This window comes from Parambassis ranga, chromosome 2, assembly GCF_900634625.1.
Source record: "Parambassis ranga chromosome 2, fParRan2.1, whole genome shotgun sequence".
Lineage (NCBI taxonomy): Eukaryota > Metazoa > Chordata > Actinopteri > Ambassidae > Parambassis > Parambassis ranga.
The window spans coordinates 6,320,056-6,345,259 of NC_041023.1; the positions used below are offsets into that span (position 1 = coordinate 6,320,056).

The window sequence follows — 25,204 nt, forward strand, 5'->3', positions numbered from 1 at the left end:
GCTGCTCAAAGCACACGGCCACGGTTTACAGAGTTTACGTTGATATATGTTTGTTCGCTGGGAAATGTTGTGTTTGTTAAGTTATGGAGTCGTGTAGTTTCGCAGTGTTTTATCGAGTTCTGACATTGTTGGTTGAGATTAGCAGCATTTAAGCTAGCGGCGGTTGTCTTCCGGGTTCCGGGTGCGTGTATGTGAGCGCGCGCGGGGAGGATGTTTGTCGCCGTTTTCTAAGTTTTCTAATTCAAATTAGAAAACGAGCGAACTGAAGAAGTTTGCCGGTGGCCTTGGCTGTCAACAAATATGCGTGTAGAAAAACTTTACCAAAGTTTTAGCAGACGTCAGTGGTGCTTTCAGACAGACGAGTCCAAACAAACTGAAATTTTTAACATTAAACATGGTAGGGTGCATGCAGGGTGTCCACTCTTGGAACGATTTCCACTTGTGAATCATTTTTCTTACTGTAGGATTATGTCTGTCTGTCTTAGCGTTGCGTTAAAACACACCTGAATGCTCCAGAGCAGCAAACTGCCCAAATGTCTGCTTTTAGAGATGCCTGTACACCTGCTGATGATCAACTCATCAAGGACTGATGATTAGCAGCACAAATAAATCAAATAGAAGCAGTAAGGCAATACTATCATTTAATTCTTTTTGTTTAACTTCATTTTTGCTCCAAAGTTAGATTCTTCTTTTTAAAACAATGGCTTCCACTAACAGCTTATTGTTGAATGTTAAAGGGTTTCACAGGGGTTGTTTACATCAAAGAGAGGTTATCTGAACATTTTATCCAAAATAAATGGCAGACATGGAAGCCAGTCAGTGCCAATCTACTATAGAAAGGTTCCGACACACATTGTAGAGACCTGAAGCAGCTTTCCCATTACTGTAGAGGTGCTCCCATATGTTCAAGTTTCCTCATATTCATCTAAACCATATGATTTTAAGAAGTGATTAAAAAGTATTAAAGTTGCAATGGTATATTCTACAGTCTACAGTCTTTTGTAGTCACCACAGCACAAATAGTGACCTGACTCCTCTCTTTGTGGCATTAGTCTCCCCTCATACATTCAAACATGCCATAGAAGGCTGAGGCGTGTTTGGACTCATCAGACCAAACTCAAAATGCTGTAGCAGACAGACTCACTGCATACTCTAGCTGTAGTTACACACAGCTCTGCCGTCTTCATCATTATGTCCGAGCTCAATATATATACATGCAGAGTCATCAAACATTAAATTAGGACCTTATGCATAGCGAAATTATATACACTCATTATCGACGCTGTTTACAAATTAAAAATCACTTAACCAGCCTATATAAAATGTAAAATTAATCCATTAAAGTCTTCAGTGTAATTTTTAATTAGTTTGATCCACAGGTTTTAATGTAAAACTCCAGATGTTGACACTCAGTTCATCAATACCCCTTCAGGCCAGTAGAGGGCAGCAAAGCTCTCAGAATAACCAGCCACACTCAAATAAACAAAAGAAATGCATTTTTTTCTAAATTGTACTTTATTTTCTTTTAAAGACATATGTTTTAAAACAGCGATTGTAGAGAATAAATAAAGAAACATGTTTTTTTTTTACTTCCATAGGTACATTTATGTAATTAAAAACTCTATAATAAGTGTCTTGAAGACCACAGGAATGCTCTTTTTTTTCTTCATAAATTAAAAAAGAAATTGTCACATCTTTCCCCACCATCAAATTGATTACCAAATAAATTAAAACGTAAAAAATCAAGATAGAAAAATTCCCAGCCCTTCCTTCCGCTTGGTTAATTTTTAAAAGTAGTGGCAGCAGAGTATTTTAACTGGTGAACTCCTCCATTTTTAAACCAAGGTATCTACAGTGAGAGGGAATTCACATCTCCACGTCCAGTTTAGTTACCCCATGTTTTTAATTTACGTATAAATAATAAAACTAACTCTACATAACAATATTACCAATGGTAATCATACAGAATAGTATTTTCTTTTGCCTCCGACTGTGTAGACTGGCCTTAGACCACAAATCACACTATACAGTAGAACCCTGTTCAGTAGAATAACATCAGTGATATGCTTTTTCTTAACATGTATATCTTGTTGCCGACAATAGATTATGTACACAATATAAATGAATCCAGCTGTGGAATGATAGGAACTCTGGAGCACTTCAGATATTGCATGGATGCTGATTCTGTTGATGCATTTGTCGTTGATATTACTGCTGTTTGTGTAAGCGCATGTCACGTGATACTGCTTTTTGTGAAGTGTTGCTCCTGTGCTATACGGTTGGTCAAACAACCAAAAAAAGGCTGGGACATCCCAAGTGGTTTTCTTGATTGAACTCTTAGGTTTTCTCCTAGGGAAGAAGAAGAAGAAGAGAGAGAAAAGAGCACAGGGTGTTTTTCTTTTAAATGAAATCTCAGAAATGAAACACAAACATTTTAACATTTTAAAAAGTGGAGCGGTGTCTGCAATACACACTGCTTGCACTGATGCCTCAGGGAGAGGGAGTCTCAGTAATCAACTAGTGTCCATGCAACTGTAACAGTGACAGTCATACTGCTGCAAGTGTATATGCACGTTCTTAGAGAGTTTGTCATCTCTTTTTTTTTTCTCTTTTTTTTTTAGCAGGCAAATTAATTCAGAACATGCACAGTAGGAATTCTGGTGGGGATCAACTCTCCAAATTTTTGGAAAACAGTCAGACATAATGCTACACTGATATCAAAACATGTCATTCACCAAACTGTGGGGAGGTGACATTTCAGATTCATCATTTCAAATCATCCATTGAGATGTAGAGTGCTGCAAACAGAGCATCTGCAGGTACCACACAAATCTATTTATGAGCTTCTGAGATCTTTTTTTTTTCCTCCCATGCCAGCTTATACAAATTGAGACCAAACATCAGTCACAATGTGAATATAGGGAACCCCTTGACAAGCAGTTACATACATAATGTATGTCATTAATCCTGTATATATTATTTATATTTATGGGATTAATGAGCTTATATATGTCATCAGTAATGTTCTAATTCTATTTATGTATATATTTGTGTGTGTTTGTGTGGTTAAAAGCTGGTTTGCTGTGGTGGCACTCTGTACCGCTAACTAAAACACAAAACTGTGTGCATTTGAAGTAGCATTTCGGCCACAGTTTGCTTGTTTGCTTTGGCTTCTATTGATAGTAAAACTGTATGTTAAGGGGTGTCTATTATTATTATTGAAGTGGTGCATCATGCTGCTGTTTTGTGTGTTGTTCTGTATTCTCAAATTGTGATATACCAAAAAATAATAGAATCAACTTCCTTACAAATAGAATTTCAGACTTGTTAGAGGCATGACAATCAATCTGTCACTAATTTCAGACTGACCTGCAGATACCCTGTGCATTAGGCCCATTTAGATTTGGATTTGCAGTTATTAATTCTTTTGCAGTCCCAGAATTCCTACAGAGGAATGCAGTTCCTCAGCCAGCAGCACGTGTCACAGGAACCAAACAGCTTTATCCAAAAACCTTTTAAAGTAAGGTTAGTGTCTCAAATGTCACAACACACACACACACACATTCACACAGAAACATTTTTTTTTTCCACAGAAACAACAATGCACACATCTTGTATTTGTCTCACCCTTACCATAGCCATTCATTCACAAATACTATTCTGTCAACCAAATACAGTACAGGGGCACGTCCAGTACATTTTCAGTCACACGAATAACAAACAATAAAGTTCAGGCACAAAGTCACTTGGAATTGAGTTACAACCAAACAAAAACCCCGCACTCACCGAAAAAACTACCACACCAACCAACTAAACAGAGGGGATGTGTAAGAATGATAATCATGACAGACAACAAAAAGGAAACTAATCAAAACCAAAAAGGAAAAAAGGTCTAATGTATCCATTCATCATGGACAGTTGGCTAATTTAGCTCTTAAGCTTTTAGTTTGAAAAAAAAAATACAGCATGTCATGATAATCAATTACTTACAGATGCTGAGGTAAAGTGACAATCATTGATCAGTGTTTGCAAGGATTAAAAAACCAGGACAAAATAATAAGAGGAAACTCACAACGCACCAAACACAGTTCATGGTCGCCACAGTAACCCGCCATGCAGTTGAGCATGGTGAATCAAGGCAACGGCCCAAAATACAAAAAATAAATAAATCAATAAATAAATAAATTGCTAATGGCAACCATCACAGGCAATATCGCCACAGCAACCAACACAGGCCAATTAACTTACAACGCAGTGAGAAGGAAGGGGGGGAGGTTTTAGCGGTTGCTAGGCAACCGTAGCCATAGCGACGCACGTCTCCACGATATATGTATGGACGGGACAGTCTTGAGTAGTAGTGGTGTGATGTTGGTTTTTTTCAGGAAAAATGGCATATGGCACAGCACAAAAACAATAAAATGAAAATAAAAACAAAAATTAATGACGGGACAGCAGTTGGTATTCAACCCTGTGACAGAACACTGGTTAGACAGAACATGAGAACCGTGTCAAAGTCTTCTCAATAAAAGTGTCCCTATACATACTGAGCAGAAAGAAGAAGGAACCACTTTTACACAACAAAGGTATCGTCTGATCCTCGTAATTTACTTCAGATTGATGGTATTTTTAGTGCTGCCACCTCATTAAAGTTAATCTACTGTAGAGTTATTGACTTCTTCAGTTCCACATGAAAGACAGCCATTTACGTTCTGAGCCCCCAATTACATCCAATCTGTCTCCTTTACTGGCACACACATTTCCAGCTGTCTATCAACCCCTCCCTCATCGTCTCAAACATGCCGATATACAGTCACTCACCTCCTTTAGTAAGGCCTGTTGGCATCCTTAGGCCTCTTCAGCTGCACCTTCAGTCTCTTCATGCCAATCTGGAAGCCGTTCATGGCCTGGATGGCAGTCTGGGCGCTGGATGGGTTGTCAAAACTCACAAAACCTAAACAGTAGATGGCACAAATTCCATGTTAAAAGCAGAATAAACATCAGTTACAAGGAAAAATCTGTGTTGCCATGACTCACCGAAGCATTTGCTCTGGTTGGTTGCACGGTCGACAAAGACCTTTGCAGAGATGACGTTTCCAAAGGGCAGGAACATCTGCAGTATCTCAGAGTCAGTGAACTCCTGTGGCAGGTGGTAGATGAAGATGTTACAGCCCTCAGGACCTGGATGCAACGATAGATGCAGCAAAACCATTAGAAATGTTCCTCTGAGATATGACAGTGATTTTTTTGTATACAGCTTTCTGAACTTACCTTCTCTTTGCTGCAGCTGCTGTGGCTGCTGCGGCTGCTGAGCCACCAGTGTGGGCTGATGGGGGAACGGCTGTCCCACCAGGCTGTAGGCGGCAGGGTAGGTAGCTGACGGAGAGGAGGAACAGGTGAGTAAAGAACATCTGACAGAGCTGCATCCACCCCTACAGATCTGTTGAAACTGTGAGCCATTTTACACACAGTTTGTAAAGCATGAGTCACTCTATAGTGTTATTTACATTTTATATGCATCATCAGATTCACTGCTGTGTAGCCCAAGGCAGCTGCATGTCATTATGTTGCACTTTGGTGCACTTTTACTTTTACAGCCTGAAAAGTTTGGTTATCAATATATCATAAACTAGATATTCTGTTTAGCTACATTTAAGCTTGAGTGCATCCTGCTGGACAACTATGTTATCGCACAATTTCTACATTAGCCGAAACATCTTTTTTCCATATTTTCTGCATTGGGAAAAAAAATTATATCAGTAAAAACTAATACCAAAATCAATACTAATTTTTTAAGCCTAAACACAGTATCAGGCTCACCTGTGTAGTGCTGCATGCCTGTATAAGCTTGTTGCAGGGGGTCCAGGACAGGACTCTGAGCTGTGACACAGCAAACACATGGTTACCAACTGCTCAATGCATGAAGAGAAAAAAAAAGAACAATCCTAAATGGGGCACATCAGCATGCTCCAAATAACATTCAGCTCTTTAGCTTCATTTCCTCTAAATTAGGGTCTCCCTGTTACACATGAAAGCGTCTGAGACTGAGTCCTGCCCACTAGGGCTGTGCAGTACCTTGATAGGCATGAACCCCGTTAGTGTACAGAGTTTCTGTGGCTGACTGGCCATTGGGTGGAGCTGGCACAGACGGGTAGCTGTTCACTGCGATGGGTGGAGGCAGAGCAGGAACAGGCGTGGCGGCGATGGAGGGTGGAGTGCTGGTACCTGCAGACATTTTCCAAGTTTTTGTTTTATGCTAGTGGTAAATGTGGTAGTGGTAAAACTCCTTTGCTGAATTTGAATGTAAACAGAGAGGAGTTCAAATCGTGGGCAGGATGATTTTATGCAAATAAAAGCTCACATAAACACACCTATAACCTGAACTATCCAAGTAAATGGGTACAGGCTCCTTTAACTCAATTACCTGTTCCTGGGTTAAAAGTAAAAGCTAACATTAGGACAGAATGAAAGAGAGAAAAACCAAATAGATGTTTGTAATTTTGTCCTCCTGGGTCCACCTCTCCTTGTGTATCTGTCCTCATATTTCAAGCCGAAATCTAATCAAGGCCGGCCGGGGCCAGACATCTCTGCCTCTCATTACCTGAGGACGGGGTGATGGATGCAATTGGCGTGGCAATGATGCTGCTGGGGTTGAGTGCGGCGAGCTGCTGCATCTGAACCGCCGCCACGGTGGCTACAGGAGAGAGGTAGGCTGACTGTGCCACCAAGGCCTGCTGCTGCATCAGCTAGAGAGAGAGAGAGGCAGAGGGAGAGGGTGAAACAAATAGTGAAAAGGTTTAACATTTTGTGAGTAATTTCTGCAGATTACAACTGATGCATTTTGTTCAGACTTCCTTTATAACAAGATCATAAAAATTGACGGTTTCAAAAGAGTTGTGACGGCTCCAGTCGATATATTTAAAGGGCACATCTTAGTAGCCTGCAACAAAACACAACTGCCCCTAATGACCTGTTTTGTTTTTACAAACTGGACTCCTTACAATCATCAATAATTTGTCTTAATGTCATGTTTTGCATTCTGGATCCCTTTCTGTCTGCACGCTGATAATTCAGTAAGCATTTTTTGTGTGTTTGAGTTTTCAGTAAATTATATGATCACATCACTATAAATCAATACTATCTAATCCATCTATAAAAATGCCATCAGGCCTCTTTAAACATCACAAATTGAACAAACCTAAATGAGCCGAATCAGAAGCCATTTTGCAATAAATGGTTAATTAGCTTTCTTTATGTTGTAATTTGCAATTTTTCCAATTAAAATCTTCTAGTATGACGTTAAATCTCACAGGATATCATGTACATTTATCACAGAGAAAGGACTGCCGACTGCCTGTTTTTTTGCCATGGTGTTTCAGCTTTGTTCTTGCAGCAAAGTGCGATATATATGTTATAAAATGTAAGAAAGAGAAGCAGAAATTTGGAAAATAATTTGTGTTTATAAAGAAAGGCGTCTGCGTGGCCCTTACAGCCTGTGTGTAGGCGTTGTAGGCCCCGAGGTGCAGGGTCATGGGACTGAGGACTCCCAGCTGAGAGGCCACCTGCTGCATCCGCCTGAGCCCTCGCTCCTTCTCCGAATCGGCAAACTTTACCACCAGGCTGGACGAGGCACCCTGTGGAGAAAGTCAAAAAAAAAAAAAAAAATCAATTCTGAGGTCATTTTACGCAGCGATCACCACTTTGTTCGATAAAGCATCCCCCAGATACGCCACATGGTTATAGTTATGAGATAACGGAACATACGGGCATATTACCGGAAATCATCTGATCATGTGACCGATACAACCGCAAAAATGTAAGTGTAAGAAGGCAGGTGAAAGGAGTTCACTCAGGAGTCAGAGGTTTGAGCCAGCTGACACTGAGAGCTGTTTTGTTTTTAAGTTTAGTTTCCGCACGTAGTTATTATCTGTTTATAACGGATATTAACGGCTGGATTTAGCATACAAAAACAACAGTTGTCATTTTTGGGTTAATAACAGGACAAGTCCCTGCACCCATGAGCATGTGAAGGTGCGCCTGGATAAATACGCTCACTTGTATTGCTTTCAAAGACTAAAATACGTTTTCCTGCTGAGGATGGGCTGGACAAACACACAAGACATCCTGATGGAAAAGGAGGGAAATGCTAAGATCCTGTAATGTTTATGTCCAGACAAAAGAATAAAAGAAAAGTACAAATTAAATCTTTATACTATAACACTAACTGGAACTGTTAACATTTAAAAAAACCACCAATAACACTAATAAGGCTTTAGTGCTGTAAAAAAAGACTCTATATGAACACAAGCATCATGATTTGGAGCCTCTGTGTCTGGAAAGCTCGCCTTTATCAATAAGGAGAAGAATGTTCAAAGATACTAAGAACTCTTTACCCCACAGATGTACCATGAAATGATCTTCTAACCGTATATGGCTGAAGTGTTCACATTTTCTGTCAGAAAACCTAGTTACAACAATATATTTCATGTACCTGCATTTAAACTACACTACACCAACTGACGAAACATGACCACATTTTACAAATGTGTGTGTGAGTGTGTGTGGAGGAGGGGGACAGAAAGGAGAAGTGGTGACTATTAGCTGAGTCACCATGTTGAGTGTCTAAATGACTGGATTTGGAGCATCTGAGTGTGTGTTTTTGATCTATTTGAATGTTAGTGTGTGTGTGCATATGTGTGTGTGTGTGTGTGTGTATGTAAGCATATCTGGGTGTGTGTGTTGTGTGTGTGTGTGTGTGTAGGGGTGGACTTACAGGTAGAGTACGACTCCCATGCAGAGTGTTGATGGCAGCCTGGGCCTCTGCGTTGCTCTGGAACTTTACAAATGCACACCCTATGTGAAATGACACACCATTAAACAGGGACCACACACACAAACACAACACACACAGTATAACAAAACTACTTCCCTTTAAAAATACATTAGAAGCCGTCTTACATCTAGTGCTTCATCAGTTACAGTGGCATCATTAAACATGGTCCACAGAACATTCATTGCTTCATCAATCACAGCCCGTAAACCACCAAACGCATCATTAGCCATGACCCATAAAACCTGTGGCACCATTAGTCATGCCTCATGCAACAAATGCAGAAAAATCTAGCATCTGTGTTTGAACTGTCGCTGGACTTTGATTTACACGACAAATATCATTAGCGCTGTTGTTTATGGCAATGGTAATTTATATCACGTGATGGTAATGTGCTGCAGGCTGTATTCTCAGGGCCGGATACAAATACAAACAGTTAAACAAAGTCAATATCACTTACGCAGCCATCAGCTGGAGTCCATTTGCATTCATTGCTTATGACAGCGCTTTAAAAGATGTAGGACTTGAAAATCGTAACACAAACATCTTACTGCCGATTATTTGGATTCCTCTTATTTGATGTAGATCCAAATATAAATGCTTAAATGAACATTTAAAATGTAATTAAACATGCAAGCCATGGGTTTTGCTCCATATCATGAAGGCCCCTTCAAAATGTGTTTCTATAGCATATATATTACACTGTATGTGTGTATGTGTATACTGCTACATCCTTATATAGACCACATTTCTTTATGTTTCCTGGAAAGCTCTAAAAATGCTTATGACTCATCCTGCACTCAGTTGAACATTCTTCCCTTCATCTTCCACTGAGTCAGTATTACAGCAGTCGACCCAAACGTGCTTCTTCATGTGGACGAAAGGCCAAAATGTTTTCAAAAATATCCATATACATATGGACAAGGTCTGATTTGTCCACACCCTCTTCCAAAACACCCCACTCTGCTCTGATTGGTAAGCACTGTTCAAATGAGCTTGCCAAATTACCCCCAAATTACCCCTCTGTTTGTAACAGAAATGTGTTTATTATAGCCAAAGTCAAAAAATTGAGCCTATATATATATATATATTGCCAAAACTGATGCAAAGCAAGAACAGTTAGCCAGCTAGCTCTCTAGCTGCAACTACATTGTTATTATACAGCAGCAGAGCTGATGCTAAATGGTGGTCAGTACTCACCTATCGGAGCAGAGAGCATGGCCTCCCTAATTCCCTACCTGGACTGATGAAGCTTTAATACCTTCTCCATATGTATATACACTCAACAAAAATATAAACGCAACACTTTTGTTTTTGCTCCCATGTTTCATGAGATGGACTTGAAGATCTAAACTTCATTCCAGATACACAATATTACCATTCCTCTCAAACATTGTTCACAAATCTGTCTAAATGTGTGATAGTGAGCACTTCTGCTTTGCTGAGATAATCCATCCCACCTCACAGGTGTGCCACATCAAGATGCTGATCTGACATCATGATTAGTGCACAGGTGTACCTTAAACTGCCCACAATAAAAGGCCACCCTGAAATGTGCATTTTGTTTCTGCTTTATTGGCGGTCTGGGGACTCAGAACCAGTCAGTATCTGGTGTGACCACCATTTGCCTCATGCAGTGCAACACATCTTCTTCGCATAGAGTTTATCAGATTGTCTATTGTGGCCTGTGGAATGTTGGTCCACTCCTCTTCAATGGCTGTGCGAAGTTGCTGGATATTAGTGGGAACTGGTGCACGCTGTCGTATACGCCGGTCAAGCACATCCCAAACATGTTCAATGGGTGACATGTCCGGTGAGTATGCTGGCCATGCAAGAACTGGGACATTTTCAGCTTCCAAGAATTGTGTACAGATCCTTGCAACATGGGGCCGTGCATTATCTTGCTGAAACATGAGGTGATGTTCATGGATGGCACAACAATGGGCCTCAGGATCTCATCACGGTATCTCTGTGCATTCAAAATGCCATCAATAAAATGCACCTGTGTTCTTCGTCCATAACAGATGCCTGCCCATACCATGACCCCACCACCACCATGGGCCACTCGATCCACAACATTGACATCAGCAAAGCGCTCACCCACACGACGCCACACATGCTGTCTGCCATCTGCCCTGAACAATGTAAACCGAGATTCATCCGTGAAGAGAACACCTCTCCAACGTGCTAGACGCCATCGAATGTGAGCATTTGCCCACTCAAGTCTGTTACGGCGACGATCTGGAGTCAGGTTAAGACCCCGATGAGGACGACGAGCATGCAGTTGAGCTTCCCTGAGACGGTTTCTGACAGTTTGTGCAGAAATTGTTTGGTTATGCAAACCAATTGTTTCAGCAGCTGTCTGAGTGGCTGGTCTCAGACGATCTCGGAGGTGAACCTGCTGGATGTGGAGGTCCTGGGCTGGTGTGGTTACTCGTGGTCTGCGGTTGTGAGGCCGGTTGGATGTACTGCCATATTCTCTGAAACGCCTTTGGAGACGGCTTATGGTGGAGAAATGAACATTCAATGCACAAGCAACAGATCTGGTTGACATTCCTGCTGTCAGCATGCCAATTGCACGCTCCCTCAATGCTTGTGGCATCTGTGGCATTTTGCTGTGAGACAAAACTGCACATTTCAGGGTGGCCTTTTATTGTGGGCAGTTTGAGGTACACCTGTGCACTAATCATGATGTCAGATCAGCATCTTGATGTGGCACACCTGTGAGGTAGGATGGATTATCTCAGCAAAGCAGAAGTGCTCACTATCACACATTTAGACAGATTTGTGAACACTGCTTGAGAGGAATGGTAATATTGTGTATCTGGAATGAAGTTTAGATCTTCAAGTCCATCTCATGAAACATGGGAGCAAAAACAAAAGTGTTGCGTTTATATTTTTGTTGAGTGTATGTTTGAAAACATTTTAGCCATTCATCCACAAGAAATGCAGTTTTAATGTGCCTGAAACTGAATTTTTGGAAAGTGTGCCATGATAGTGCAAAGAAGACGTGAACCGGGCCTAAACAGATGTTTCACAGATGGATTTTTGAATCATGGATATTGACGTAACACTTCGCTATCTTCTGCTTTGTTTATTTAATCTGAATGATGATTTGTCATTTATTACCTTTGCTGGTGCCGTCGGGCCCGCGGAGCACGGTGCACTCCTCTATGCTCCCGAATGGCTCGAACATTTTCCTCACATCAGTGTCTGTCTGCTGTTTTCCCAGCATGCCCACAAACAGCTTCCTGTCTTCTAAGGAAAAAGAGATCGCCACGATATGGAGGAGGAAGAAGAAAGGAAAATGTATGAGTGAGATCAAAGGTGTTTGACAAAGGGAGTAGTGCCATGTCACCATACAAGCATGGATGGACAACAGTGTGATGAGCTGTTAGAGTCTGCTATTCTACAGAGTGCCACCAGAGTGCAGTAACATGAACAGCACAACAAACAAACAGCATCTGGCGGTGACTCAAATGTTTGTCACCCTCTGCGTTGTCAGAGAAGCTGCTCCGTCTGTCTCCGTCTGTGAAGGATCAGACCAGTGTTTCTACATGTTTGAGCTGTTTGTTACAAATCACGTACATTCCTGCAGACTAGTCTCCAAAGGAACGCTACAGATTAATAGAATTTTTTATTTGTCCAACCGTTCAAGCTGTCACTTCTTTGCCATATATTTTAATATAATAATCAAATGTTGCAGAGAGATACGCTCGGTCACAGGAAACACACCACAGTCTCATTGAGGAGGAGGGAAACAAAAGACCTGATGCTTCTAATCCAATTTCTGTAAAAATAAATTTACCTACAGTACAAAAAAAACGGAAGAAAAATCAATGGATTTCTAATACTGTCTAATAGGGGAAACAATACACAGAAATGCTGTCTTCACAGCAGACATTTTCATTTGGTACACCATGACAGCGAGCCAGCATGAACAATACACAAAAACATCTAAATGAAATTCAGACATCATTAATTTTATGATGCACCTGTGCTTTTCCTTCTGTGGTGTGTCAAATTGTGGTGGAAAAAAAAGGCCTATTAGATGCAGTGGATGCTGTGACAAAGAAATCTGGACTGTTTCTTAGATGCTGAAATAAATGCTTAAATAAAATTAAACTTAGAGCAATGACATACATTCATCTTAAAGGTTCTATATGTAAGAATTAAAACAAATGTTATTCAAAATTAAAAAAAAAAATGTTAGCGATAGTGTATGCTCCCTCGGTTTACAACACTTGCTTACATTTACCTCATTAGATACTGCCACACAGTGCAGCCAAGATAACGCTAGCTGGCTAAGCTAAGCTGGCGCTCTCCTTAATCTTAGCACTCACACAATATTCTAATGGTTTATGCCGCTACCTTGGCAAACAGATAACTTGTGTTTATTCTGTGCAGATTTGAGACAAATATAAATAGTTTTTATAGCCAAGACTGATGTGAGGGGAGGATGGTTAGCCTGCTAGCTCTAATTTTGTAAACACATACAATACAAAATAAAAAAACAAGAGCAAACAAAAGTGAAATCTATTAAATTGATGCCCTATAGATATTAGCAAAAATGTAGCTCAAGTGTCAGAAAGCTGACTGCAGTTCACTTAACAGCCAGAGGTGTCACTGTTGTCAGGTCTACTACTCATTCTGATCAATGGCTCCTGCAGAACATTTTGCATTTTTTTCATGAAAATACAACGGTCTGTCACTCTCTTTTTTGTTACAACATCCATCAGTTTGTCATGTTATCATCAGTGTTTTTGGTGGTGGTGCTGTTGTTTGAACAGGTGCTGTGTGTCTGGGTGGAGGCAGGTGTCTCTTACCCCCTCTGCTTTCGCTGTCAGCCGGCTTCACTTGAATTGGGCGGTTCATCTGTAGTGGTGATCAAGACAAGAGAGACAAACAAATGAGTAGAATGTTTGGCAGATAAAGTGCTTACAGTCTAGAAATAACTGGCAGTAACTGGGGATTTTATTGTGGAGTTTAATTAAAATGTGCCCCCCAACTGTCTTTTGAATTACTAATGATATTTATGTGAACTCGCTTCATGTAAATGACGTTTTTGCTGTAATATGACATCGTTATGAATGTATGGATGATTGCAAATTTGGCCCATGTTCCAATCATTTCTGGCTAACTGTACTCCAGCAGACCATGGCTGACAATGATATGTGTGATATTACATTTGCAGTGTCGCCACAGTCTCTCTTTCTCTCCCCACCTCCTCTCTCGCCGAGTCGCTCTCAGAATCTGCTCTAATCCTGCCGTCTATGGTTCGCTCTCCCCCCCTATCACGCAAAACCAGGAAAAGCACACACCCACGCGGGATTGGGGAAGTGATAAGATTAAGAACACTCGCCAGCTAATCTGGATTAAAGGAGCACACAGCATCAGAACAGAGAGAGAGAGATTCTGATCCTGACAGGGAGGCAGAGACGGATGTATGCAGGGTTAGAAAGGCAGTGAATATTATCAGGGAAAAACAAAGAAAGATGAAAAAAAGGAGGGAACACACAACATGAAAAGGATTAACCTTTTCATAATTCATCAAAAGACAAGCTGCTGAAATGCCATTTTTTTTATGTACGTCTCTGTAGTCCTTTAGCTAAACTCTCTATATGCTTCATAGCCTTGGCTCTGAATGTATAGAGCATGAACACGGTGAAAAGAGGTATTGAACTGAATAAAGAGAATGAACAAGAGAGGGCACAAAGGGGGAGAAGGGTGGGATTGAGAGGGATTGAGGAGAAGGAAAGGAGCATATGGAGGAAAGAAGGCTTGTGGGGGAGGTGTGTGTGTAAAGGAGGAGTAGGGGAGGGGTGATGAGTAGAGGTGAGAGCAACAGAGTGACACTCTGTTAACTCTGGCTTAATGAAGGTCTTAATTATGGAGCTGGTGACATTTCAGCCAGTCACTGATCCTGTGTCACTGATTGATCCGCTATGATCGGTCACCAGGAGACACTATTGATTGGTGCCGCGGGCCGTGCTCCGTCGCATGAACAAACATCGTACCGAACCGGCAGCTGAAACACGGCACCTGCTGCAGAGGGGCCTCCGCATTGAGAGCATCCAATAGATGCGATGTGCCAATTAATAGGATGATAGTGTGTGGATGGAAGGGGGCAAAGTCTCAAAACCATCTTCCAATCCGTCAAACAAATGAAGGGTTTGCAGTCAATGAATAATAATTTTAGTTTAAATTATAGGTGAAGTTTGGTGCTCAAACTTCATCTTAGCCAAATGTGTGCTAAAATTCATGTACTCATGCAAAGCTTAGGACAGGTAAAACAGTTTGAAAGCAAAAAGGGAAAGAGCATCAAGGCTCAGAATGTTTACATACTGTCATGCTGTCACAAGCACCAGCTTATTGTCATGGGTAGATGCGCACTGCCTTCTGTGCACAGATGTGTTTGCTGAGTGTAGTTCGGTAGATAATAGTTCCTACATTACAAGGTCATGATTTCTAGATGGAGAATATTTTTTGATGCTTTAAGTGAAGAAAGAAGGCAGACATCATGTCACATCAAAAACAGTCCAGATGCACTGCATACAAAAATATGAATATTGATTATAGGTGAACTGTCCCTTTAATGTTTTTAAAAAATCTAAATATATAGAGCAAGTGAAGATTTTAATTAAAAAATGTGATTTAGCATTTTTTTGTGCTTTAAGAAAGCTTTAAACATCTGCCATCTTTAAAATAACCTCATAAAAAATCCCATTGCATATATTTGACTGCAGGAGGACAAACAGAGAAGTAAGGGCCGTGGTGTTGGTGATAAGGAGAAGCACAGCAGATGGCTCAGGAGATTGGAATTAGAATATACAAGAGGGAAAACAGTAAGAAGTGGAGGCCATCAAGGCAGTGCCACTTCAGATCGGCACGGCAACAGGCCCCACTGCTCTGACGAAGACCAGCGCTCACATGGCCATCGTCATGACAACCCCAGTGATGAGAACCCCACATCAGGTAAACAAGGCTGCCCTGAACAACGTGCGGAAAGAGACTGGTGAAAAACAAACGAGGAGGACAAAAGGGTGCTTCTGGGTCAAGAGATAGAGGGATTAGATGTGTGAGGGAGGAAGGTGGAGGAAAAAAAGGAAAGGAACCAATATAGGAAGGGGGGGGGTTGCAGGATGATGGAGGGAGAAATTAGTGCCTGTTGAATGTTGGCGCTGCCTCGAGAGCAGATGCAGAAGCAGGGAGAAAAATATCTCCCTCTAAGCCTCCACCACTAACACACACTTTACAGTAATTTGCTCTCTCCCCTCCTCCTCCTCCTGTTGCTCCCCTCCCTTCCTCTTTCTCTCTTAGGCTTGTTTACAAAAACAGTCCCATACTGTGCACAGACAACACACAGGCGAAAAAAAAACCTCTGCCTGATCAACAACCCATTTTACCAGTGTGTTTTTTCTATTTGATTTTATTTCCCCTCCCCTCCGTCTCTAAACACACAGCACAGATATTACGTACAACCATCCTCCGACTAAACATACAATACTCTCTCTGCTGCTCCTGTCGGTCACAGCCACATTAGCACATCATCTACACATACTTAATCTTTTCTTTCTGTGATGCACTGGAGGGGGGGACGGATTTTCACCCGGATTATACGATATTAAATCCATAGATTATCCAATCAAATCTAAGCTCGACCCTTTCACCATAATGCATGACCCCCCCGTCTCCATCCATGTCATCGTACACACCAAGGAGTGGTACCGTGTTTTCAATGTAAATGTGAACTATTTGCAGTCGGCGCGAGCAAAGCATATTGATGATGACATTTTTCTCACAGATGATAATCTCTATACTCAGTGTTGTTGAGTCTATACACTAGGCTGGTGCTGGCACTGCTGCTGCTGCTGCTGCTGTGTGAGGCTGTCACATTTCTGCCGCCCGTTTTCTCTCCAATTTCAATCCATTCAGCCTGTCTGCCTTAAAAAGCAGCCACTCTGAATGGCAAATATATCAGCGGAGACCATCACCCCTGCTCTTTCAAGAACATTTACAGCAGGGAGGCAGAGCTGGAAGGGTGGGGGGGGTGGTGGGGAGGAAGGTGTAGTTGGGTGGGGCGGGGAGTGAAGGGGGGAGGGGGGGGGTAAAGACAATTTTCCGTCTTCGCCTCCCCTCCGCTCCATCACACAGCGCTGGTCATTGCATCGTGCTGGTCGCCTAGCAACCTGGCATCCTTCGTCCCCGCCGTCTCCAGGCAACGAGACCTGCGACCGTAATCAACCTGCCACCTCCCCTCCCCCCCTCCCCTCCCTCTACCCACCCTGCTCTGTTCCTCTCTTGTCTCTGCTGCTTTTGCTCCATTCTCCATCCACCTCCATGTCTCAAATGCACTTACGCTGAGACGCACTTGTGAATTCACCGGGGGGGGGGGAAATAAAAAAAGAACACAGGTGGAAATTGGTATATTCACAGCGCCCCCCCCCCCAAAAAAAAACAAAAAAAAACTGGAGATTAATAGACGAAGATGATTGTGCGCTCACACAAAGAATTGGAACAAAGCAGCAGAGGCTTGGACAAAAAAAAGCAGAGATGCACAAGTACGGCCTGCTAATGTGTCGACACGTGGATGCACACACAGATGCGCACACACATGAGCAGGCAGACAGAGCACACAAAGCGGAGACAAATTCAACCTTGTCCTGTATTCAGCCGGTTGCTAAATCAATCAAACACAAAGAGACTGACAGCACAACGCCTGTACAGTTCAATAATATTTAATCAATGCCCCAGTCTTCAGTGTCAAAGCTGCTTCCAAGTGTTGTCTCCTTCCCTTACAGGGTTCACCAGTCTGTCCGGCATTAAGACGAAGCTGACAGCTTTTGAAGCTGACATTCAGTCGTTTTGTCAGACAGCCAGCAAAAACCCTTCAAAGTGAAGAAACTGAATATCAAAGACTAAATTTCTAACAACACACGAGTTGACTCTCAATTGTTTTGTCTCTTCTGACTGCTACATATTCATGTCAAGTGTTGTTTGACTCGATTCAGTGGAGCAGGGGGGTGGGGGGTGGGGGGAGAACTGAATCACGGGCAGATTTCTGTGTGTGTGTCTGTGAGTACAGATAGAGTCCTTGTCCTACTTTTACTTTTTTCTTCTTTTTTTTTTACATTCTGCCACGCTTTATACACTTTAACTCCACTACAGTCCATGTATGCTCATTAGATAACCAGTCCTACACCAAAGTTCAAAGAGTCTAATGAGTTCTATGACAACAGCCCCTCTCCAGTTTTGTACCAAACACACACACACGCACACACATTTCCCAACCCCCTCAAAACACACTATTTCTCAGTAACAGATGTCTGCATTTAAGCTGATAAACACACTGCCTCAATGCACCTCCACCCCCCCCCCCCCACCCTTACTGCCACCCACTGTTCATTATGTCAAACTTTCATTCATTTCTTCCTCCCCTCCCCCCTCCCCCCTCCTTCATTTATCCAATTTCTCCCCAATTCACACCCATTTACCACCTCTATAAATCCAATCTGCATTCATCATTACAGTCGCCCCAGAGTGATATACAGGGGACGAGCCCCCTCTCTCTCTCTCTCTCTCTCTCTCTCTCACTCTCTCTCTCTGTCGCCCGTCCTGCATCATCACCTCAGCGCATTGATATGCATGCATATGTAAATGATTGGATGCATGAATGCACACTTAACTCCAGATAGAATCATCAAGTGTGCATGTTCGTTCTGAGGCGCGCTAATTGCTATCATCCTCGTGACTCCCTGCCATCAAGATATAGGTTACATATGGAAGAGGAGCTCTGTGTGCTTATTGTCAGTCTTCTTCAAAACATTTGTGCCCAGTCATGTTTTGTGTCATGTTACACACAACTTTGACTACAAAGCAGAGGTCTTATGTGCTAACAGGTTTTGTATCATCAGTAGGACATTTACATTAAAGGGCACAAATTACAGCGTTCTGCACTTCCTATCTCATATCCTGCATAAAAAGCCTGGGCTATATTTAGCGTATGCATTTTTTTTTCAGACTATTGATAAAACCCCTCTGTCTGCTCCGTCTGAGTCCTTACGTCTGAGTAAATGTCAGGCTTAGTCAGATGTTCCACACTCAAAGAGAGCTCTTTCCTCTCATATGGGCAGCTTAAACACAGAAGGCCTCACGGACCTGATTTTTTTTTTTTTTTACTCTCATACACACCACTGATAGTGAATGAAGAAACCTGAGAGGAGCTGCTTTATAATGAAACCTCAAAACTTCCAATCCATCCATCTATATCTTTGGAAAAGATGTGCACACAAAAGCAAACACAGTTACACACACACACAAAACACACATCCTTCATTAAACCGTGTTAGTGTGAACACCTGCTCTCCCTTCCCCCGCAGCACATGCAAATATACAGCGAGAACACAGCTACATACTTTCCCACTTCAACACAGACTCACTATTAAATTTAGACACTATTATTGTTAATATTATATATTAGATTCTTACAGCAGGGCATTGTTGCAAATTCGAGTGAGCTAAGTGCAGCTACGCATTGATTAAAGGAAGAGTTTGACACTTAGAGAGGTGCACTAATTGCCTTTTTTTGTCAAGAGTTCATGAGCGGATCAATATTTACTCTCGTGTTTTTAGACTATATGAACTACAGTGAGCATGACAACCGGTGGAAACACCCTGGTTATAGGTTGAAATGAGAGCTTCAAGGATGCTTCACCCAAATCTTTATGCTAAGCTCGGTTAGCTGGTGGTTCACAGAAAAAGAATAGAAAATAAGGAGCTTATGAAATGCAAAATTAGATATATAGTATTTTTGAGGAAAAAGAGGAAGTAGCAGTCTGCAAATGTGGGTAGAAGTATGTAATATAAATATAACTCCAGACTTCATGGTGTCATTTTGCTTGATGTGTTTTCAATAGCTGTTTGTTTCATGGTTAGAAGCCAAAACGACTGAGACATGAAGTCCATACGGAAGTGTAAAGATTGCAGTTCACCGCACAGCCACTAGGGGCTGACTATAAAAGTGAGTCAATCCCCCATAGGTTATGTTAAAATGACCAACTTTACAGCAGAAATAAACTATATAAATAAAATGTTTACAGTCTGGTTCAGTCATAACTCTACAGGGGTAACTGTCATTTAAATTATACTTCAAATTATGCATTAATTGTAGGCATGAACACTTTGATTGACAGGTGTTTGCTGAATCACAGCACCTCACCTCTTTGCCTGTATTAGGAGTTTAGGTGGACTGTGCTTGTGTGAGCTTTGTCCATACTTGTATTCTGTCTATGTTTTCAACACGAACAGGCGACAAGCTTCTCTGCCTTTTTCTTAGAGATTTACCCGCACTTATAAACACAGCTACAGGAGGGCGTAGAGCTAAGTAAACACCTTAGACAACTAATGGTGTTTTCCTAAAGAGGATAGGCTGTCCCAGAGTCCTTCATTGCTTTGTTTGACTGACAGTCCTGAACCTGTTTACCATCATAGAAGCCTCAGAAAACCAGAATATCATTCATTCATTCATTCGTTCATTCATGAATGTTTTTGTATGTAAAAAATACTGATTGTGAAAAAAGTGCAGATTTCTTTTGTTTTTGTGATTCTAACCTCTTTTTCCAACATAGCTACATCTAATGTGGCATAATGTGGTTGTTAGTGTCTGTATGAGCCTCACAATAGCTGACCAGACCAGACGAATGGTCTGAGACAGTACTGAGATCAAGCGATAAGAACAGAGAGGACAAGATGTCCAAGAAGGACAGAATGAGTACAGCCCAGGAAGAGAGTCTTTTCTCCTCCAATCATACATTTGTTCCTGCCTTCTTCTTCTTTTTTTAACTCTCTGCTTCTTCACCATTCCTCACTTTCAGCCGAATGTGCTTTTGACACTTGTCTTCCCCCTCTCACTTAGCGACGGACTCTCTCACCTGAAATTAAACACAAGGCCAGGTGCCACTCCGATACCGCCATCTGCTCGCCCCTGACTGACTTCTCTCTCTGTCTTTTGTTCTTTTTCTTTCATTTCCATTGTTAGTGAAGAGGAAATGCAAAATAGCAAAGGCAGTAAGACAGATTCATTCTTTCCCGAAACACTAAGAAAAAAAAAAGCACCATTGGCTATAAGTGACATCTTTCAGCTTTCTTCATATTCAGGTGTGCTTTCATTTAAGCTCGCTCCTCTCAGCTCTATAATTGCGATCATGGAATTCCTTTTGTATCACCCTGGCCATGAGATGCCAAAGTTAATTATTCTTTGGCAGTGCAGGTGCAATTAGATGACAATTACACCACAGCTGGTGGCAGGGGTGGGTAGCAGATCTTGTCCGTGTGGGCGTGTGTGGAGCTAATAAGATGGTTCTTTTTTTCTTCTTTTAGTGCAGGATGGGTGAGGGGTGAATGGTGGAAGGGGGGGATTGCGAGAACACAGGAGGTAAGAGCTTAGAGGTAAGAGGCTGCATGGAGGGGAGCTAGTAGAGTAGAAAAATGGGGGGTTGGGGCAACGAGAGAGCTTTAACACCGGGCATTGGGTCCTGCTGATCTCCTACAAGAGGTCAGGGAGGTCACGCTACTGTCATGCTAAGAATGGGATTTCTTTTGTTGCCACCCTAATACCAGCTTCCAAAATGTCTCCACGTCCCCCTGCTAACCCCCCATGCCTCTCCCTGCTTTTACGACAATCTTCTGTAATGATAATTACACAATAAACTGCACATTTATCAAGGGAAAAAAATCCAAATATTTCCCTTATCTCAGCCTTAGAGCGACTGTTAGCAGTTATTATTTTAGTTCTGTCTTTAATTTGTATAAAAAGCTAAAAAAATAAGCAGTTTACTAACAGATATTGAAACAAAAACAGCTGATTTTCACATCCGAAAATATAAAATCATCTTCACTATTCTCTATCATTCACTTTTGGACTGTTAACAAAAATAAGCAAAATGATCTTGTATTCTGTGGACTCTTTACATGATTATGTTGTCATTATTTGCAACTAAAATAGACTTTGGTTGCAGCTACCGTCTCCTTCTCCCTTCCCTCAAAAGCTATGAGCTGCCATTCAGGAGGAGAAGAAGAAGAAGAAAAAAAAGAAGTGAATGATTTCAACAAAAATAACCAAAAGGAAACAGGGGTAAAGCCTTGTTAGTAAAAGAGGAAGCAGCAGCAAGTCTGGGAGCACACTCTGTCTCAGTAATTCCTTGCCTTGTCGCCTTGTCTCCCATATAGTCGGTTATTATAGAGACGCGGCTGTCATGTCATATTTAGCTCTGGAAATGTCATTTGGCAGCACACCTGCTGCCTGGCTATGCTAATAAAGCTAGGTTTAACTTTGATTAGAATTCAGAGGGAGAGATGGATGGAAAGAGAGGAGAAGAAGGAGGAGGAGGAGGAGGAGGAGGAGGAGGGTGAGGCAGAAAGGAAGAGAAACATCAAAGAGAATAAGAACTGGCAAAGTCACTCCAGCAGCGAGCCTCATAGCTGTCTCTTTCGACCCGTGACATGTAGCGAGATGACTCATGCCTTAAGTGGATGGATATGTCTGGATGCATCACATATGAAACATAAGAGGGGAGAGCAGCCTCTGACCTTTATTGGCGCATATCAGCTAAAGGGGGAAGTCAACCCCACATGTCAAACTTGGTTAATGTTTCTGTGTCACCCATGTGTCTCTGTGTGTGTGTGTGCTTGGATAGCCAGGCATGCCAGTTATTGTGTTCCTTTTTATAAATTTGAGCTGTTGAGGAAAGAGAAGACAGCGACACACTCACCCCTGGTAGTGTCTTCTGCTCGTGCAGTGCATTCTGGGCTTTGAGGGCAGATTCACGTGCACAATATGTCAGGAAGGCACATCCTGGAGACAGACAGGAGATTCATTTATGATATATATTGTCACATGTAGCTGCCCTTAAGGCATGTAGACAGAAACCTCACTGCCCTATTATAATAATGTAGTACGTGCTTTGATTTTATTTATTTGAATTAATATCAGCCTCAATTCTGGGTCAGCCTGCATTTTTTTTTAAAAATGAGACAAAACCATACAATTTTGCTAAGCAGCAACAGAGATTATTCTCTATTCTATGTCCCTTCAGACACAAGCAGCCTGAATGAGTATTTAATATCACCATCCTAGCAAAATATATGCAGCTCCACATAATAGAAAAAGGCCTTCATTAACCTTTAGGGGCTCCGACAAATCATGAATATGTAAATGTATGCAGAATAGGTGTTATAGGTGTTAGAGGACTGATACCAGGACTGGCCTATACGTCTCCCAGATGACTGATGGTTTCTGTGGGTTTTATTTAAAGCCTTTGTTTTCCAGACTCAGATTTGCATCAGAAATGACAGCAAGGGTCATTATTTATAGCTGAGATCCACTCTCCTCTCTGTCAGTCCATCTGTCAGACAGCATTTTCTGTGTGTTGGGTTTTTTTTTCTTTTATATTATGAGAAACTTGTTTAATATGTGAGTAGACGTGATTTAATGAGAATTTTAACATTTGACCAGTGTTATTTGAATATTTGTTTTTTGAGCCTCCTGAGGCCATTTTGTGGAAAGTTCCCAGCATGCACTGCAGCTACACATGAACATCTTTTTTTTTTAAATGTGTGTTTACTTTGTGTTCAGCTGTTACTATGAACGGACGAGTGCATCATTTTGAAAATACAGCACGTAAAATCAAGAGTAATGACATTTAATTTAAGTTAAATGTGAGAATATTCTGCTCTTTTCTGGGCTCGAAGTCATTTTAATTACAATTCTAACAAATAGTTTGACCAATATTCTTGTTAAAATGATGGATTACTGAAGCTTCTAAACAGAAGCACCAATATAAGGTAATAAACTCTAATAATAACTCTTAAGGTAAAGGTTACATTGGATGTTCTGGCTCCAAAATGGCATTTATATTTGGAAAATTGTAATTATGCATATCCGATAAAATCATGTGAGGTCCTTTAAACCTGGCACATCCACTTACCTTTATGCATCCCTGTATATTTGTCCTTTATCACAGTCAACTCATAGATCTTCCCGAACTGCTCGAAGATGGGCTTCAGGTCCTTCTCCTCCAGGTTTCGGGGTATTTGCCCGATGAAGAGCTTGATTGCGTCAGGCTCCTTCATTGAGAAGTCTGGGGAGGAATAATAACCAGAGAGAGAGAGAGAGAGAGAGAAATAGAAAGAGTGGAGGCGGTCAGGAGGAGCAGACAGGAGCCTGCGGGCTTGAATTCACACTGCACAGGAGGTGCAAACAGGAGGCCGGGGATGGAGGTGCAGATGGAAGCGTTCAATGGGAATGAGAGGCTGAATTAGGACTTTCTACTCCCTCAGAGACAGGGTGTAGGTTTTAGCTGCCTGTCATAAAACAGATCAGTACACAGATTTATACAAAACAACCTATGAAGTCACTGAAGAAGGGCCATAAATGCAGTTTTATTTTAAAACAATGTGTGCATTTACATATATTTTGTTACATAATCTCAGATACTGAAGCCACAATTTTGTGTTTTGTTTGCATAAAATGCACAAAAATGTCATTAAAAATCAATCAGAATCTTCTAACTTTCATATTTTACCTTTGCTATGGTCATTTTTGGATAATTGGACCTTGTAGTTGTCTTACATTAAGATTATAATCCACATTTGCTGATTTTCAAAATAGTAATAAACACATTCTTTCCTTGCTCTGAATTCGTGTCCACAGGCCGCCTATATGTTCGAGGCAGTATAGCAACATGACAGTGTCAACACAGCTGGAGACCTGCGCTCTCTTTGTCAAGACAGTGGTGACAAACACAACAATGACCTCAACGTGATTTTACACAAAACATCCACACACACAAATAAATAAAATAAAGCCATACAGACACATACCTGTGGTGCTGTTCGTGGCAGAGAATCGGCGTGATCAGTGGATGCCTTTCTTCTTCCCCCCGCTGTTGTTTAGTTATTAAAGCTCAATTACTCAGTTCATCAGTCTGTCAGCGCGTCTCTGAATCCTGTAACAAGTTAGGCCTGCTCCCCTCCTCAAACAACACAAGTCACATCCAGCGACGGTCCTTTATTCGGCATGAGCGTGCTTTCCTAGATCTGCTTCTTGTTTTTCCCCCCCTCGCCCTGCTCTTTCCTCACAGACGCTTCGTTTTTTTTTCCAAAATAAATCAGATAATAAAAAAAATAAATAAACAAATCTCTTACTGGCTTGGCAAAAAGAAAGAGAGAGAGAATGTGTTGTGATAGATGAATATTTAGGTTTCTTCCAACAGACCGGAGGGAATTGGCGGTCTGGCTGGCTGTCCTCTCCTCTCTTCCTCAGTGTGTGTGCGTGTGTATGTGTGTGTCTGTACTCCTTTGACGTCGTAAGCCGGTGTC

General features: G+C 41.6%; 1 protein-coding gene across 3 annotated transcripts; it reads right to left on the reverse strand.

Moving 5' to 3' along the window:
• Positions 1 to 1,704: 1,704 nt before the first annotated feature.
• LOC114432677 (CUGBP Elav-like family member 3) lies at positions 1,705 to 25,144 on the reverse strand. 3 transcript variants are annotated; one of them, XM_028400849.1, is made up of 14 exons: positions 24,707 to 25,144; positions 23,812 to 23,964; positions 22,597 to 22,679; positions 13,654 to 13,702; positions 11,957 to 12,082; positions 8,771 to 8,850; positions 7,488 to 7,631; positions 6,599 to 6,743; positions 6,073 to 6,222; positions 5,818 to 5,877; positions 5,269 to 5,373; positions 5,035 to 5,178; positions 4,819 to 4,951; positions 1,705 to 2,349 (listed from the first exon to the last, which is right to left on the reverse strand). In XM_028400849.1, exons 2-13 carry the CDS (start codon positions 23,954 to 23,956, stop codon positions 4,824 to 4,826), a joined length of 1,359 nt encoding a protein of 452 aa, XP_028256650.1. In that variant the 5' UTR covers positions 23,957 to 23,964; positions 24,707 to 25,144; the 3' UTR covers positions 1,705 to 2,349; positions 4,819 to 4,823. The 3 variants fall into 3 exon arrangements, with proteins under 3 accessions (XP_028256650.1, XP_028256648.1, XP_028256649.1); XM_028400847.1 differs by having other exon boundaries at positions 11,957 to 12,085; XM_028400848.1 differs by lacking the exon at positions 1,705 to 2,349 and adding an exon at positions 4,268 to 4,346 and having other exon boundaries at positions 11,957 to 12,085.
• Positions 25,145 to 25,204: the final 60 nt, after the last annotated feature.